Source organism: Bufo bufo, chromosome 6 (genome assembly GCF_905171765.1).
Source record: "Bufo bufo chromosome 6, aBufBuf1.1, whole genome shotgun sequence".
Lineage (NCBI taxonomy): Eukaryota > Metazoa > Chordata > Amphibia > Anura > Bufonidae > Bufo > Bufo bufo.
The window spans coordinates 337,586,991-337,605,244 of NC_053394.1; the positions used below are offsets into that span (position 1 = coordinate 337,586,991).

Here is an 18,254-nt window from a genome sequence, read left to right on the forward strand (position 1 = left end):
TCTCCTTGCTTATCCTGGTGTCATCTCTTCCCCAAGTCACATGCACACACCTGGCCACCCCTATTTATTGCTGCAGGGTCCAGCTGATGCACATGTTCCCAGCGTAAGCGCCTTTAGCAGTGGTCAGCATGGGCGCTGACCGCTGTGCGGCTATGTAGTCTCTTGTGCAGCAATTTGTGCCTCAATAGCTCTCCAGACCAAAGTGGGTAGACCTCACTCCCCACATGCAAAAAGGAGTCTTGGGTGCCCATGATAGTGTCGCTGGTTTAATCGGTTGTCTTCTCTTGATCACTTAGTAGGTACTAATCACTGCCTACAGGAACACTGCACAAGACTGGTCGTTTGGGCTGTTCTGACCCAGCTGTCTAGTCATCATAATTTGTCACTTGTCAAAAATCGCTCAGACCTTGACGCTTGCCCACTGTTTGCTTGCTGCCCAATAAACCCCACCACCGGACTGGTGCCAGTGTCATTCACTCCAATTGTTTTAAAGAGGACCTTTCACCACTCCCAACATGTCTGTTTTAATAGCTTCATGTATACCCCATGTAATAATTCTGGAGCATCTATTCTTATGGCTCTGTGTTGTCCCATTCCTCTATTATTCCTGCTAGAAGTTATGAATTAATTGTCATCAGCCTTCAGTAAAGGTACAGAGGGGAGGTAACCAGTTGGGGGCGTGTACCTGCACAGACTGACCATGACAGCACTGATTGGATACAGTAAGTCTGTGCAGGTACACCCCAACTTGTTACCTCCCCTCTGTACAGGCTAATATCAAATCAGTAAGGGTACAGAGGGGAGGTAACAAAATAATACAGTGAATAGATTTTAATGGGGTCCAGGGTTGCTTATCCCTATCATCCATGCGTGAAAAAAAAAAAAAAAAACAATATAGAGCATGCTGCAATTTTCACACAGCGCACAAGTGATACGTGAAAAATCACTGCTCATCTGCACAGCCCCATTGAAGTGAATGGGTCTGGATTCAGTGCGGGTGCAATGCGTTCACCTCACGCATTGCAACCGTGCGGAATTCTCGCCCGTGTGAAAGTGGCCTAAAGGAGGAGATTTGGCATAAATGCAGGTCAAAAAACAAACAAAAAATTCCCACTCATTCCAGTCAATCGGATCCGGTAGTGAAGTAGAGAATTCGGCAGGCTGTTCCGACACAAGGCCTAACGCAGACCTATTTCACTCCCTGCTACTCCGATCCTCCCCACCGAGCTGCAGCCAATCACTGGCCTCGGCTGGCATGTGCTCTATACTGCCGAGTTCAGCGATTGGCTCCAGCGAAGTCGTGGACTGTTGCAGCCAAAAAGGGGATCTCATGGCTGCAACAGTGAGGAGGATTGGAGCAGTGACGATGGAAAAGTTGTGTTTTGAAATATATGTTAATTAACATCCTTCCACTATTCTATCCCAATGCAATCTGAAGGACTTTTTTTTTTTTTTTATATGTGCAACTATTAGAGGGACCAGGGACACAAAAACCTAACAAAGCCATCTTTCTAACCAAGGATGAGGCACACAACATTGCATGGGTACTGAGGCAGGTGTCCACACTGCAAGCCAAATGTATCCGACTTGGGAGTTTTAACTGCCCAGAAAGATGCTGTTGACTGATATTTCATATACAGCAGGGCTACTGCAAAAAACACACGCCTCCTTGTGGTGTACTCTATTCACATTTTTGCCAATTGGCAACATACTCCAATCTGCAGGAACATTAAAACCTGACCAGTGAAGTTAACATTAACGTGCAATATATGCACTTGTCAAAAGGTAGGATACATTAGGCAAGTGAACAGTTCTTGATGTTGGAGGAAATATGGACACATGTAAGGAGTGTAGAAGACTGGGTCAGAGCATATCTAATGGCAGGTCTTGTGGTTAGTTCCTACCAAAGCAGTCTGAGGAAAGAACAAGTGGCAGGGTCACAGGTGCCCAAGACTCGCTGACACATGAGGAGTGAAGGCTAGCCAGTCTACTTTGATCCTACATAAGAAGCTACTGTAGTATAAAATGCTGATAAAGTTCCTTCAGAACACACAGCACATTATCCGTAGTTGGTCAATGTTCCCATCTACCACTGAAGGTGCCTACAATGGGCATCAGAACTGGACCATGTAGCAATGGATTAACGTGGCCTGGTCTGATGACTCACATCTTTTACATCAAGTGGCTGGCCCCGTGAGTGCATGTCGCTTACAGAGAGAGATGGGACCAGAATGCATTAGGAGTAGAAAAGTCAGCGGAGACAGCGAGATACTCTGGGCAACGTTCTGTTGGGAAAACTTGGGTTCCGGAATTCATATGGAATTGAGACGTACCACCTACCTAAAATATTATACCGACCAAGTATACCCCTTCAAAGCAACAGAACTGCCTAAAGGCAGAGGCCTCTTTCAGCTCTGGCCATGCAGCATTGCTCACAAATGGTCTGAGGAACATGACAGTTCAAAGTGTTGACCTTGCCTCCAAATTCCCCAGATCTGAATCCAATTGAGTGTATATGAGAAATGCTGGAAAAAAACAACCCCCATAAAGTATGAACCATGGCTACACAATTTGTAGGAGAAAGGATGTGATGGTAACTTGAAGCTAAATACCAGAGAACACCTTCAGAGGCCTCAAGGAGTTCATGGCTTGATAGGTCAGAGCTGTTTTGGTATAGTCCTCGAGTCCCACCAGATTAGGCAAGTGCTTTTAACAGCCTGGCTGATCAGTGTAGGTCATTGTATGACTACACAGTGGGATGTGACAGGACAGCTAATACACAAATTAAATTACTCTACATTAACAGATACAGTCGCACCTTGCATGAATATGAACATTCACATTAGGCAACTAAAGGTTGGGCTTGTCTATTGGTAAACCACGTGCAGAGCAATTCCCGAATATTTTCATTATAGGTTAGGCATGCTCAACCTGCAGGCCTTCCAGCTGTTGTAAAACTACAACTCCCACAATGCCCTGCTGTAGGCTATGCGGACATGCTGGGAGTTGTAGTTTTGCAACAGATGGAGGGCAGCAGGTTGAGCATGCCTGTTATAGGTGAATTAAATGCCCTGTGCCACCACCAGATGCAGGTTGCTATATGACAGCACCGTGCGATGTGATAAGTTGTAACTGGTGGCATGTGGTCTGGTGATGGTCCTGTAGGTACCAGTGGCTATCGGATCTTAGACTCGCTTTACCTCCATACACATCACTGATATAAGTAACTCTTTTTAGGGAACGTTCACACGCAGGAGATTTGTTGCAGAAATTTCTGTGACTTTCATTCGTCTGGATAGGGCTTGCTAAAAAACCACAAACACACTGCAGGGACCACCCTAGTCTGGTGTATGGAACAGGTTTTCAGCGTGTGAATCTACCCTTATGAGTTATTCACACAGCATATTATTGGCGAGATGAACGTGTTATTTTACAGAACTCCTCACATGTGAAAATGACAGGTCTTACCCGATAAGACAACAGGTTACAATTTAAGAACCCTTAGGCCTCGTTCACATTTCCGTTTCACTGACGTGTGTTGTCCGCATTTGAAATTCCACCCTAACCATAAAAGTACTGCAGAAACATGATCACCTCAGAAGGTAGCATAGTCCTGCTGTGTTCAAGATTGCTTCCTTACTGCAGATATACAGCAGAGACGATGCCAAGGAACAGACAGAACGGGCAAAAATGGGATTAAGTAGAAAAAAAGGAAGCGTTTAATGCAGAAATTTAGCACACAGGGGCAGGCCTCCCACCACATTCATGTACATGGTTAAGACCAAAACTGGCACTATGCGGATTACATATGGCACTCCAGTTTTGGAGTCACATTCTGATGACAGGATGTCCCACTGTAGTCCATAGATCAGCTCAGACATTGAGTCCACTGACTACATAAGGAGATCCATTCCCTTTATATTATTTTAGGGGACTGCATTTTATTCTCTCTTGTAGGTTCAGACCAAACCTATTGATGTTCATAGCGGATGTAAAGTTTTCCTGTGTCCCTGGCAACTACTGTTAGGCCACGTTCACATCTGCACTACAGGCGAGGTCAGGAGGCTCTTTGCAGATTCTGCCGCTTTTGACATGAAGAATAACGTTGCTTGCAGTGGTATTTCTTCTGTTGAAGCAACTGAAGTAGTGGCAGGATCTGAAGATGCTACACACCAATGAGGCTCGTCAGACTCCATCAATGTCCGTTGTGTGATGGATCCAGCACTGTTTGGAGTTTCCATTTATGGTGGAAATCATCATAACTGATGCAAACTGAGCAGAAGTCTCACCTTACTATAACTGCAGAACTACCAGACCCCGAGCACAAGTTCTGTAGATACCTCTAGTGCTGCACTACCAGACCCAGAGCACAGGTTCTGTAGATACCTCTAGTACTGCTCTTCCAGACCCAGAGCACAAGTTCTGTAGATACCTCTAGTGCTGCTCTTCCAGACCCAGAGCACAAGTTCTGTAGATACCTCTAGTGCTGCTTTAGCAGACCCCAAGCACAAGTTCTGTAGATACCTCTAGTGCTACTCTACCAGACCCCAAGCACAGAACAAGAAAGAGTTACCGGTAAATAGATAGGTTGCACTCTGTTCACTGTCTGCTGTGATCTCATGTATAGATGGGCGCAGGGAGAAGAAAACGGCAGTTGTTCCAGAGCATCAGGTAAGTTAAAGGAAAGTTACTTTATTCCAAACATCTTAAACATGATTGCACACAACCTAAGAACAGCTTGCACGTTTCAAGCCATAGATGGTTTTTACTCATAAGCTTAGGAGAACATACATGCTAAGGAAATTTAAAGAGGTTGTCCGGGTTCAGAGCTCCCCATAATTTCACCCAGGCAGCCCCCCCAACTTGAGCATCGGAGCAGTTCAGTGATGTCACCGGCTCTGATGGGCAGGCTTTAGCGCTGCCCTAGCTGCCTCCGCCTGGCAGCTCGAAGGAGAGCCCAGTACGTCACCAGAACTCCACAAAATGCATTTAACCTGCGCGATTCAGCGCAGGGCAAATGAGACCATCGGAGCATGAACTGCTCCGATGCTCTTGTCAGGGGGGCTGCCTGGGTGAAATTCTGAGTATGTCCGGGTCCAGCTCTGAACCCACCAGTGCTCTCCCACCATTAGGTCAGAAGGGTTGGGCTACATAGGTCATAACTTATTTGAGACTGTCTACTCAAATCATGAAGTATAAGACCCTGGTCTATAAAGGACTAAGGTACATAAACACTGGTACACATAGTGACAATCATATGTTATATTACAAAACTGATAAGAAACAACCCTAATAAGAAGCCCATGAGGTCACTTCTCACGCTCAGACCATACGGTGCCCAAACAGCACACCTTACAGGTGTATTCTCTTCTTGGCCTTTCATGTTAAAATGGAAATAACCACGTTAAGCGTCGGCCGGGTGTAAGCAAGGTTAGGCTACTTTCACACGAGCGTTCGGGTGTCCGCTCCGTTTGAAGGGGCTCACGAGCGGCCCCGAACGCATCCGTCTGGCCCCAATGCATTCTCAGTGGAGGCGGATCCACTGAGAATGCATCCGCCTGCCAGCGCTCAGTGAGCGGACACCTGAACGCTGCTTGCAGCGTTCGGGTGTCCGCCTGGCCGTACGGAGGCGAGCGGATCCGTCCAGACTTATAATAGAAGTCAATGGGGACGGATCCGCTTGAAGATGACACCATATGGCTCAATCTTCAAGCGGATCCGTTCCCCATTGACTTTCAATGTAAAGTCTGAACGGATCCGCTCAGGCTACTTTCTGACTTAGAAAATTTTCTAAGTAATAATGCAGAACGGATCCGTTCTGAACGGATGCAAACGTCTGCATTATCGGAGCGGATGTTTCATCAGACGGATCCGCTCCGAACGCTCGTGTGAAAGTAGCCTTATGAAAATGGCCGAGCAGCTGGCGCTTACTATAGTTATTCTCAACTGAAAGGCCAAAATGGGATTATCCCTTTAAGGGAATTCGTACTCCCCTAGGGGATTTTCCTTAAAATGTCTTCATGCTCACATCAGTGTTTCTCTTGGGTTGTGCAGACTCATGTTTGTAACATTTTTGGAATACAGTAACCAGTTAACTCACCTCCCATGCTGGAGCAGCCGCCCAAGTTTTGTCTATAACCTGCCTCAAAAAAGCTGGGTGCCTGTAAAGCGTCTAATTCTTGTATGGTGCTATCATTTGGGTCAGATAGGTTTGCAGAGTAGTTGAGCAGCTGAAATCAGTTGGTCCTCCTTACTGTATGAGACAGGTCTCGTTATTGCTTGGTGTCCCGGGGAACCCCTGATGAAGACTCAAGGAACCATGGCTGGGAAACACTGACTTATGTGGACTAGTATGAAAGCAGCTGGTCGGGTTGTCCAAGTCCATAAGCTATGTCTTTTAGTAAGTGATGACTACACACAGGGCTGTCATACATGACAGATACCCATTATATCAAAGAGCTGACACTCAGGAACTTCTGTGAACACGTGTTGGCTGCCTGACGTTATACTGTCTCTTGAGGTGGTAACGAGGACCATATGCTTCTCCACCCGAACCATCTACTACCAGTGATGTGACATGAGCCTATCAATGAACTACTCATCCAACATTGACAAAGCCACTTGTACTAGAGGCCCCGAAACATAAATGGCCCCAAACTGAAATCATAAGGACCTAATGGTCTCTAATAGGCTGCTCCAAGTGAAGGCATATGGGTGCAAAGAATATGGGTGCATATTCTTAGCACACATGATTTAGTAGGGCTAAGTAGATGACAGTTCTTAGGCTTCATTCAAATCTGCGTTGGAGGCTCTCATAGGAGCTTCTGTCGCAGATTCTCCAAAATTTCAATTACCATGATGGACACACACCTGATCCCATTAACAGGGTCCATTGGGCACCACCGGTGTTGGTCACGTGAGGAATCAGTCTTTGGTTTCCTATGATGGACAGAAGAATCAAGTGCTCAATGCAGATGTGAACAAAGCCTCAGACTGGATGCAAAGATGACGGTAAGCAGAAATATGTTCAGCTCCAGGCAATGTCTCCTCCACGAGACTCCACAAAACAGTGGCTGCCATGACTATTTACTGAAGCCATCTCCCCCTTCAAAAAAAATGTGATTCTAATCCAGTAACAATCCTCATGGGGAGGAATTGTCTAATGAGGTACAGAAGAACGGTGTCTGATAGAAAGTGGTCTCCTCACATTTTAGACAAACCCATGCCACCATAAGAGCTCATTCCTGTACCCAAACTGGATTCCTTTCTACAGTCAATCTAGCCTAAAACACCCAGGGGGACATTTGTAAAAGTTGGTATACCCATTTTTCTGGCGTTAAAATGCCACAAGCGCTGGCGCGCCTGACTTTTTGTGCAAAGTTTTATGACTTCTGGCCAACTGCACCACCCAAAAGTGGGCTGTGATTAAGGCCCCATACACGACTAGGCATTTAGCGGATCCAGCCGAGGGCATGCTGCCATTTTGTTTTTAAACTCTTGTAGAAATGTTCTATCCTGGTCTGGAAAATGTTCAAGAATAGGTCATTTTATTTTATTTTTTGCGGAACGAACATACGGGTGCGAAAGGCACACAACGTGCCGTCTGGATCTTTTTCAGTCCCACTGAAATTAAAGGGCTCGCAAATAATCAGCAAAAATGTGAACCAAAAACATGGTCCTAAGGCCAAGTTTGCAGATTATATCATTTACTGTCTTGTGACATTCACAAAAGTCGCTGAAGTGTCAATGCCACACGAGGCAAGACCCAGGGAGGAGTTAACACTTCACCTCGCACCAAATTCATTACTGTGTGCCATGTTATAAACTGACCCAACACCCCCCCCCCCCCCCCCTCCCCTCTTTAGAAGATGCGTCACAGACCTAACGATTATATATTATCGTAAACCAGGACTTGCTGGACCAGTCCCGGACTGTAGACCCCCACGTACTGCAGTTATTCATGGAAAGAGAGCTCTGTATACAAAGTGTGTGCAGTGGCACAGGAGGCCGGCGCGTCCTGCGGGGAGCGTTCACCTCACCGCGGGTCTACGTCCAGTCCCAGACTGGTGATGTATAGGTTAATATTGCCATACTGTCCTCCATATTACACCTGGGGTGACGCCTGCGCTTATCACCGTGCGTACACAGCAACGTATAATTAGTAAGAGCGACGGCGAGTCATTGTCACGTGCAGCTTGTGTCATCTACAAACTAGTCTCCATTTTCTCTGACTGAATTATAGTAAAAAAAAATAAAAAATTAAAAGTGCGAGTAAACTATCCGTTCTCGGAAAAGCTGGGTGACAAGCAACAGAGCGGCCATTACATTACAGCGGCGTCTCCTCGGAGACTCCATCCCCTTTCAGGAGTTTGGAAAAGCTGCAATGGCCACTCAGTGATAAGATATTAAAGCCTTGACACAGGGGCTTGCATTTACAGGCGTGAGGAGATGATGGGGCTTGTAGTTGCACAGCAGCTGGAGAGAGAGCCACAAGTATGGTGCCTCTCCATAAAGACAAGGAACGGGAGGAATTCTGTGATAAAGGCCGGGGGTGGCAGTGCTGTATGCCGTGGAGATGTACAGGCTGGGCCGTGTCTCCTGTCAGCAGCCATGTCAGCCCCGCAGCCCAGGCCCGAGCCTCCCTCACACACAGGCAGAGAAAAAGAAAATGGCGCAGAGACTAAGTCCCCACCGACTGATTGCTGACTTTCACACGGGGAAAACACCGGGGAAACGAGGCCTGTCGCGGCCGGGGAGGCGGGAAACGGGGAGCTCGGTTCGGTGTGAAGCAGAATATGGCGTTTGACGGCGGCTGGGGGGCCGGATGGGCGAGATGTGAGGGGCTGGAGGTGAACAAAGGAGCCGGTGAGCGAGGAGACGGGACTTAGTCTCTGGACGCCATGTCTGCCCTTTCTAGAGGAGGAAGGAGAGTGGAGAGGAGGGGGAAGGGAGAGCGCACAAGGGGGGACAGCGGGGGCCCGCACCCCCCAGGACACCCCACATTACCACCCGCCATGACAGGGGGGCCCCGTTTACTCACCGTTCGCCTGGAAATTCGCGTCAATCTACGGAAATAAAAAGGGAGAACAAGAAGAAAAATCAGGGGGTGAGCATGGAAAAGGGGGTATGACATGACATAGGGGGTCACAGGGACCCCAGATCTGCCCCTCCAGGGGGCGCTACTGAAGTGGGGGGCTTACTGTCACTCCTGCCCCCAAACCAGACTATGAGAAACTTCAGAGCCCTAGTGAGGTTATGGGGGGATCCCCCCCTAAATGTTACATTGTAACATCCAGGTCAGGACAAGTCATGGGGTCTGTGAAGTGCACCCATCTGCAGTCTGCCATGTGGTCGGGGCACTGCCATAGTGAGGGGGGGCACTTACCTGTGAGTCGTTCTGACTGTTGTCCCCACTCATGGTCACGGAGCACAGGAGGGGGCACTGAATGAATGGGGGGTGCTGCCGGTGGGAGCAGGGCTCTAGTGCCGGGCGAGGCGCTCTCAGAGGAGGGCTGCTGAGCGGTGGATTGTGGGGGAAGGAGCCGGGCACAGCCAGGAGAAGCCGAAGCTAAATGAGAGTGTGCACAGCCGCTCGGCGGATTGTGTAACAAACTAAGTCCCGATTTGACCCTACTGCGCAGGCGCACGGAATTTAAAAGGACGAGGAGGAGTGCGGCGCGCAGGCCACGCCCCTTCCACGCTCTGGACGCCTCACTCCCGGCTGATGTCACCGGGGTTACTGTAGTGACCGCGTCCTCCGGCCCTCGGGGGCCACTCGGTCCGCTCTGATCAGATGGACTTTGCTCTATGGAGGAGGATGTTAACAGAGAATAGCCAAACCACAGTCTCTTAGGCCCTGTCCACATTTCCGTTTTTCACTGACGTGTTCTGTTCGCATTTTCCACGCACTGCACACGTACCCATTGATGTTCACACATCAGTATTTTATGTCGGTAAAAAAAAAAATCACAGAGAAATGCACTACTTTTGTCCGTTATGCGGACCAAGCACGCCCATTGAACTCCACGGGTCCGTGAAAATCACGGACGCAACACGGATGGTATCCATGGTGCGTCTGTTTTTTACTGAAGAGATTCTTTGGAAGTTAATTTTCAGCTGAGCAACTTCCATGAATTACGGGTGACACACGGATGGTAAAAATGGACCAACCACGGATCCTTCACGGACATCTTCATGGATGAAACACGTATGCTTTTTTCACTGATACGGAAATGTGGACGAGGCCTTAGGGCTGTTTCAATAGATAGAACATGTGAGGCTACTTTCACACTAGCGTTTTTCCTTTCCGGCATAGAGTTCCGTTCTAGGGGCTCAATACCGGAAAAGAACTGATCAGTTTTATCCCCATGCATTCTGAATGGAGAGTAATCCGTTCAGGATGCATCAGGATGTCTTCAGTTCAGTCTTTTTGACTGTTCAGGACGGAGATAATACTGCAGCATGCTACGGTTTTATCTCCGGGCCTAAAAAAATGAACACTTGCCTGAATGCAAAATCTGGCATTTTTTTCCCTATAGGAATGTATTAGTGCCGGATCCGGAATTCAAATTGTCACATTGACTGGCATGCGCAGACCTTTAAAAATGTGAAAAAAATAAATACCAGGTCCATTTTGCCTGATGACACCGGAAAAACGGATCCGGTATTGCAATGCATTTTTCTGACTGGTCAGGCATATTTCCGACTGATCAGGATCCTGATCAGTCTTAGGGCTCTTTCACACTTGCGTTGTTCTGTTCCGGCATAAAGTTCCGTCGTCGGGGCTCTATGCCGGAAGAATCCTGATCAGTTTTATCCTAATGCATTCTGAATGGAGAGAAATCCGTTCAGGATGCATCAGGATGTCTTCAGTTCCGGACCGGAACGTTTTTTGGCCGGAGAAAATACCGCAGCATGCTGCGCTTTTTGCTCCGGTCAAAAATCCTGAACATTTGCCGCAAGGCCGGATCCGGAATTAATGCCCATTGAAAGGCATTAATCCGGATCCGGCCTTAAGCTAAACGTCGTTTCGGCGCATTACCGGATCCGGACGTTTAGCTTTTTCTGAATGGTTACCATGGCTGCCAAGACGCTAAAGTCCTGCTTGCCATGGTAAAGTGTAGTGGGGAGCGGGGGAGCTATATACTTACCGTCCGTGCGGCTCCCGGGGCGCTTCAGAGTGACGTCAGGGCGCCCCACGCGCATGGATGACGCGATCGCATGGACTGTAAGTATACCGCTCCCCCGCTCCCCACTACTACTATGGCAGCCAGGACTTTAATAGCATCCTGGGTGCCATAGTAACACTGAACGCATTTTAAAGACGGATCCGTCTTCAAATGCTTTCAGTTCACTTGCGGTGTTACGGATCCGGCGGGCACTTCCGGCAAATGGAGTACACGACGGATCCGGACAACGCAAGTGTGAAAGAGGCCTTACAAATGCCTGATCAGTCCAAAAAAATGGCATGCGTTTGCATACAGTTTGTCTTATTAGGCAGGCAGCTCAGGCAACGGAACTGCCTGCCGGAATCAAACAACGCAAGTGTGAAAGTACCCTTAATGCGGCTGATCTGCAATACCAAGCACAGTGCCGTATAGCGAGTGCCCAGGAGTTCTGGTGAGCGCCCCAGCTTCCCGAAACAGCAGGAGTTCCAGGACTCGGACTGATCTGATATTGATGACCTAACCCTTTTAAGTGACTATTAAAATCAGTCAATTCAGCATCTCCACATGTATGGCAGCCATTCCATTCCAGTGGTGAATTCCATCACAGGCCCACCTCATTCTACGTATTCAGGTGCTTATTAGATGATTACCTAAACCGAACTGAGCAAGACTATAAAACCCACTCTGTGGTCATCACTATTCTCTTGTTGTAGAACCAGTGCTAGTAATGCCTGAAAAGTAAGTGTGAGGCCTCATGCACACGACCGTATTTTTTTGCGGTCCGCAAAACGGGGTTCCGTTTTCCCGTGATCCGTGACCGTTTTTTCGTCCGTGGGTCTTCCTTGATTTTTGGAGGATCCACGGACATGAAAAAAAAGTTGTTTTGGTGTCCGCCTGGCCGTGCGGAGCCAAACGGATCCGTCCTGAATTACAATGCAAGTCAATGGGGACGGATCCGTTTGACGTTGACACAAACAATATGGTGCCATTTCAAACGGATCCGTCCCCATTGACTTTCAATGTAAAGTCTGGAGTCCCTTTTATACCATCGGATCGGAGTTTTCTCCAATCCGATGGTATATTTTAACTTGAAGCGTCCCCATCACCATGGGAACGCCTCTATGTTAGAATATACTGTCGGATATGAGTTAGATCGTGAAACCTCATTTCCGACAGTATATTCTAACACAGAGGCGTTCCCATAGTGATGGGGACGCTTCTAGTTAGAATATACTACAAACTGTGTACATGACTGCCCCCTGCTGCCTAGCAGCATCCGATCTCTTACAGGGGGCCGTGATCAGCACAATTAACCCCTCAGGTGCCGCACCTGAAGGGGTTAATTGTACTATCATATCCCCCTGTAAGAGATCAGGGCTGCCAGGCAGCAGGGGGCAGACCCCCCCCCCCTCCCCAGTTTGAATATCATTGGTGGCACAGTGTGGCCCCCCCCTTCCTCCCTCTATTGTAATAATTCGTTGGTGGCACAGTGTGCGCCCCCCCCCCCTTCCTCCCTCTATTGTAATAAATCGTTGGTGGCACAGTGTGCGCCCCCCATTGGCCCCCCCTCCCTCTATAGCATTAACAACATTGGTGGCCAGTGTGCGGCCTCCCATCTCCCCCCCCCCCCACCCCGATCATTGGTGGCAGCGGGTTACTAGCAATAGTACAATAGTAAAAGATTCATACTTACCTGGGAGCTGCGATGTTCGTGTCCGGCCGGGAGCTCCTCCTACTGGTAAGTGACAGTTCATTTAGCAATGCGCCGCACAGACCTGTCACTTACCAGTAGGTGGAGCTCCCGGCCGGACACGAACATCGCAGCAGCAGGTAAGTATGAATCTTCTACTATTGTACTATTGCTAAGTAACCATGGCAACCAGGACTGTAGTAGCGTCCTGGTTGCCATGGTTACAGATCGGAGCCCCAGCGATTAAACTGGGACTCCGATCGGAACTCCGCTGCCACCAATGATGGGGGGGGGGGGGAGATGGGAGGCCGCACACTGGCCACCAATGTTGTTAATGCTATAGAGGGAGGGGGGGCCGATGGGGGGCGCACACTGTGCCACCAACGAATTATTACAATAGAGGGAGGGAGGGGGGGGCGCACACTGTGCCACCAACAAATTATTACAATAGAGGGAGGGGGGGGGGCCGCACTGGCCACCAATGATATTCAAACTGGGGAGGGTCTGCCCCCTGCTGCCTGGCAGCCCTGATCTCTTACAGGGGGCCGTGATCAGCACAATTAACCCCTTCAGGTGCCGCACCTGAAGGGGTTAATTGTGCTGATCACGGCCCCCTGTAAGAGATCGGGTGCTGCCAGGCAGCAGGGGGCAGTCTTGTACACAGTTTGTAGTGTATTCTAACTAGAAGCGTCCCCATCACCATGGGAACGCTTCTGTGTTAGAATATACTGTCGGTTCTGAGTTTTCACGAAGTGAAAACTCAGCTTTGAAAAAGCTTTTATGCAGACAGATCTTCGGATCCGTCTGTATAAAAACTAACCTACGGCCACGGATCACGGACACGGATGCCAATCTTGTGTGCATCCGTGTTCTTTCAGGGACCCATTGACTTGAATGGGTCCGTGAACCGTTGGCCGTGAAAAGAATAGGACAGGTCATATTTTTTTCACGGCCAGGAAACACGGATCACGGATGCGGCTGCAAAACGGTGCATTTTCCGATTTTTCCACGGACCCATTGAAAGACCCGCGAAAAAAAACGGCACAACGGCCACGGGTGCACACAACGGTCGTGTGCATGAGGCCTAATCCACATATAACTACAAACCATGTGAAAAGAGTTGAAAAGAAAAGTTCTGAATGAGGAGAAGAAGGGTTCAATTCTAGCTGTACTAGCAGAGGGATACCATAAGGGTCAGGTTGTCTCCATCCTGAAAATTTCAAAGACAGTGGTTTATAAGAACAAGGTAAAGCAACAAACATTGGGGGCAACAAAGCTACAGAAGGGCAGAAATGACTCTGCTGTCCGTGATGACCGTCTTCTCATTCGAATCTCACTTAACAACCACAGGATGACCTACAAAAAGTATGGCAAGCAGGAGCTGGGGTGAAATGCACGGTGAGGACAGTTCGAAACAGGCTTCTAGAGGCAGGGCTGATAAGAAGCCCTTAATCAATGAGGAGCAAAGAAGAGCCAGGCTGAAGTTTACAAAAGACCATAAGGACTGGACCATATAGGACTGGAGTAAGGTCATCTTCTCTTATGATTCCAGTTTTCAGCTTTGCCCAACGGTTGTGTATTGGTTAGAAGGAAACCTGGAGAGGCCTACAAGCCAAAGTGTCTTGCACCCACTGTAAAATTTGGTGCAGGATCGATGATAATATAGGGGTATTAGAGCAAGGCTGGAATCAGGCAGATTTGTCTGTGAAGTGCAGTGGTCCCTCAAAATACTGTACAATGGCCTCAGGATACAATGTTTTTAACATACAGTGGTCTTTCCTGGGCCATCGAAAATTGAAAATAGACTGAACATAGATAACCTTAGATTCAGAGCCAACCAATCCGACCAATCAAGATGACCATTTTTTTTTGGTAAAACATCTGTATTGGTTGTCTCTTTGCAGTACAGTGTGGTACTATGTGTTATGTACTGCCCTTTCTTTACCAGGATGAGCTACTCCTTTGGTTTATTTTTTTTGTACGCTGTGTGCTATATAAGACCCTGAAGAAGCTTCTGTCCTCCTAATAGAAAGTGATTTGCAGCTTTCTCTTAGTTTGGGATTCTTTTTTGGGACTTTGGAACCTATTACTAGTTATAGCCTCAAGTTACAATGGTTTTTACATACAATCATCATCCTGGAACCAATTATTATTGTGACTTGAAGGACAAGATATCCTGGAAGAAAACTTGCTTCCTTCTGCTCTGACAATGTTCCCCAACTCTGATGACCATGTCATGGCCAGCCCAATCTCCAGACTTGAACACCACTGAAAAGCTCTGGAATGTGGTCAAGAGGAAGATGGATGGTCATAAGCCATCAAACAAAGTCGAGCTGCTTGAATTTCTGCACCTGGAGTGGCATAAAGTTATCCAACAGCAATGTGAAAGACTGGTGGAAAGCATGTCAACGTATGAAAGCTGTGATTAACCCTTTCCCGACATATGACGTAATAGTACGTCATGGCGGCAGGTGCGTTCCCACATTTTGACGTACTATTATGTCATGGTGATTGGGCGGGCACCGGAGTGGTGCGTGCCCGATCAATGCAGGGGCCCGGTAGTCCCTGATAGCCGGGCCCCTGCTATATCCGCCGGCATTGCTGTACAAGCCGATGCCTGCGGATAAACCCCTTCTATGCCTTCTACGAGTGCCCAGGAGATTCTCCTAGGCAACCTGTTAGTGGATTACTAAGTGTCATACACTAACAGGCAAATTAAGTATCACCGCGTCCGTAACGACCGGCTCTATAAATATATCACATGATCCACCATGTCCGATAAACACAGTAAATTTTTTTAAATAAAAACTGTTTAAAAAAAAAGCCATTTATGTCACCTTACATCACAAAAAGTGCAACACCAAGCGATCAAAAAGGCGTATGCCCCCCAAAATGGTACCAATCAAACAATCACCTCATCCTGCAAAAAAACAGCCACTACATAAGACAATAGCCGGAAAAAAAAAAAAAACTATAGCTCTCAGAACATGGAGACACTAAAACTTCATTTTTTTGCTTTCAAAAATGCAATCATTGTGTTAAATTGAAATAAATAAAAAAAGTATACATATTAGGTATCGCCACGTCCGTAACAACCAGCTCTATAAAAATATCACATGACTTAACCCCTCAGGTTAACACAGTCAAAAAAGTAAAATAAAAAGTGCCAAAAAAAGCCATTTTTGTCACCTAATATCACAAAAATTGCAACACCAAGCGATCAAAAATTAGTATGCCCCCCCAAAATAGTACCAATCAAACCATAACCTCATCCCACCAAAAATTAGACCCTACCTAAGACAATCGCCCAAAAAATAAAAAAAATATGACTTTTAGACAATGGAGACTAAAATATGTTTTTTTTTGCTTCAAAAATGATATTATTGTGTTAAAGTGAAATAAATTAAAAAAGTAGATATCTTAGATATCACCGTGTCCGAAACAACCTGCTGTCACGGCCTATGGTGTGTTTTGTGACACTTTCCTTCACTTTCGGTTGCCCGTGGCAACGTGTGGTGTTGTGTGCATGTGGTGGCAGTGTCTCGGCCTTGTGGCTGTTTCCCAGGACATGGTTGCCTCGCATGCCGTTGCTGGCGGTAACAGGTGGAGTGTGATGTTTGTGTGTACACTTCCCCTTTAAGTGGCTTTCTTCCCTTGCCTGGTGTTGGAAGGGTTAATTCCCTTCCTAGTGAGTTAACACTGGGTGTGTCTGTGTGTGGGTGTGGCTACTTGGGCTATTTAGCTCCTGCTGGATGCCAGTAGCTGAGGGGTACTCCAGCCATGGTGTTTGCTGGAGTCATCCTCCTGGTCTCATATACCATCTGTCCAGTGAGGGCCACCCTTGTGGTCATAAGTAATGTTTAGACATAGATGTTCTTATCTTATTATATGTCTAGTGGTGTCTCTATGTTTATTGCAGCTTATGGTTTCTGGGTTCCTGTGTGCTTTGTGTGTGTGCTGTGTCCTTTTGTGTTTGGTGTGGACATTAGCACTTCTGCACGGGTTCCTGTCTGTGTGTCTGTGGCAGGTAGGTGTTGTACTAGTTTCACTACCTGCCATTGCCACCTGCTGTATATGTTCCCCATTCCTTGCAGCTTGGCCAGTGAGACTCCTGTTCATCCGTGCCTAGGAGGAACAGGTCGTCTTACCCTGCTCCTAGTTCGAGGGCTATCCTGAGGGCTAGTAGGGACCCTAGGTTCCGGAGTATGAACCCTCCTACCATCAGGGTTGGCTCATACAGCTAGGAGTCAGGGTCAGATTTAGGGACGCTATAGGAGGTGACCTGCTCCCTGTTTCCTGTCCTGGCCCAGCAGCTACCCTTTATTATTGACACCGCACGGCTGAGGGTTTCCCCCACCCTCAGCCGTGACACCTGCTCTATAAAAATATCACATAACCTAACTCTTCAGGTGAACACCGTAAAAATCAAATAAAAACTGTGCCAAAAAAGCTATTTTTTGTCATCTAACATCATTTAAAGTGCAACAACAAGTGTTCAAAAAGGCCTATTCCCCCCAAAATAGAACCAATCAAACCGTCATCTCATCCCGCAAAAATTCAGCCCCTACCTAAGACAATCGGTCAAAAAAAAAAAAAGCTATGGCTCTCAGACTATGGAGACACTAAAACATCATTTTTTTGTTTCAAAAATGCTATTATTGTGTAAAACTTAAATAAATAAGAAAAAGGAATACATATTAGGTATTGCCACGTCCGTAACGACCTGCTCTATAAAAATATCACATGACCTAACCCCTCAGGTGAACGCTGTAAAAATAAATAAATAAAAACTGTGCCAAAATTATAAATTTTTTTGGTCACCTTACCTCATAAAGTGTAATAATGAATGATCAAAAAATCATATGTACCCAAAAATGGTGCCAATAAAAACGTCAAGTCTTCCTGCAAAAAATGAGCCCCTGCACAAGACGATTAGCAGAAAAATAAAAAAATATGGTGTTCAGAAAATGGAGACACAAAAACATATATTTTTTTCAAAAATGCTTTATTATGTAAAACGGAAACAAACAAACAAAGAAAGTAGACATATTTGATATCACCACGTCCGTAACAACCTGCTCTATACAAATAGCGCATTATCTAACCTTTCAGCTGAACGTTGTGAAAAATAAAAACAGTGCCAAAACAGCCATTTTTTGGTTACCTTGCCTCACAAAAAACGTAATATAAAGAAATTAAAAATCATATGTACCCCAAAATAGTACCAATAAAACTGGCACCTTATCCCCTAGTTTCCAAAATGGGGTCACTTTTGGGAGTTTCTACTCTAGAGGTGCATCAGTGGGCTTCAAATGGGACATGGTGTCTAAAAACCAGTCCAGCAAAATCTGCCTTCCAAAAACCATATGGCGTTCCTTTTCTTCTGCGCCCTGCAG

General features: G+C 47.0%; 1 protein-coding gene and 1 long non-coding RNA gene across 2 annotated transcripts in view; both read right to left on the bottom strand.

The window, feature by feature from the left end:
• TOP1 (DNA topoisomerase I) overlaps positions 1-9,615 on the bottom strand; it is a 36,485-nt gene extending 26,870 nt beyond the window's left edge. The window contains exons 1-2 of the mRNA XM_040434698.1: positions 9,386-9,615; positions 9,041-9,065 (exon numbers count right to left, since the gene is read on the bottom strand). Coding sequence (XP_040290632.1) covers positions 9,041-9,065; positions 9,386-9,418 — 58 coding nt within the window. The 5' untranslated portion in view covers positions 9,419-9,615. The remainder of the gene's footprint in view (positions 1-9,040; positions 9,066-9,385) is intronic.
• A 6,610-nt stretch (positions 9,616-16,225) lies between these two features.
• Positions 16,226-17,634, bottom strand: LOC121004946. The gene is made up of 2 exons (XR_005779844.1): positions 17,582-17,634; positions 16,226-16,304 (listed from the first exon to the last, which is right to left on the bottom strand). It is a non-coding gene; the product is annotated as an uncharacterized LOC121004946 (long non-coding RNA).
• Positions 17,635-18,254: the final 620 nt, after the last annotated feature.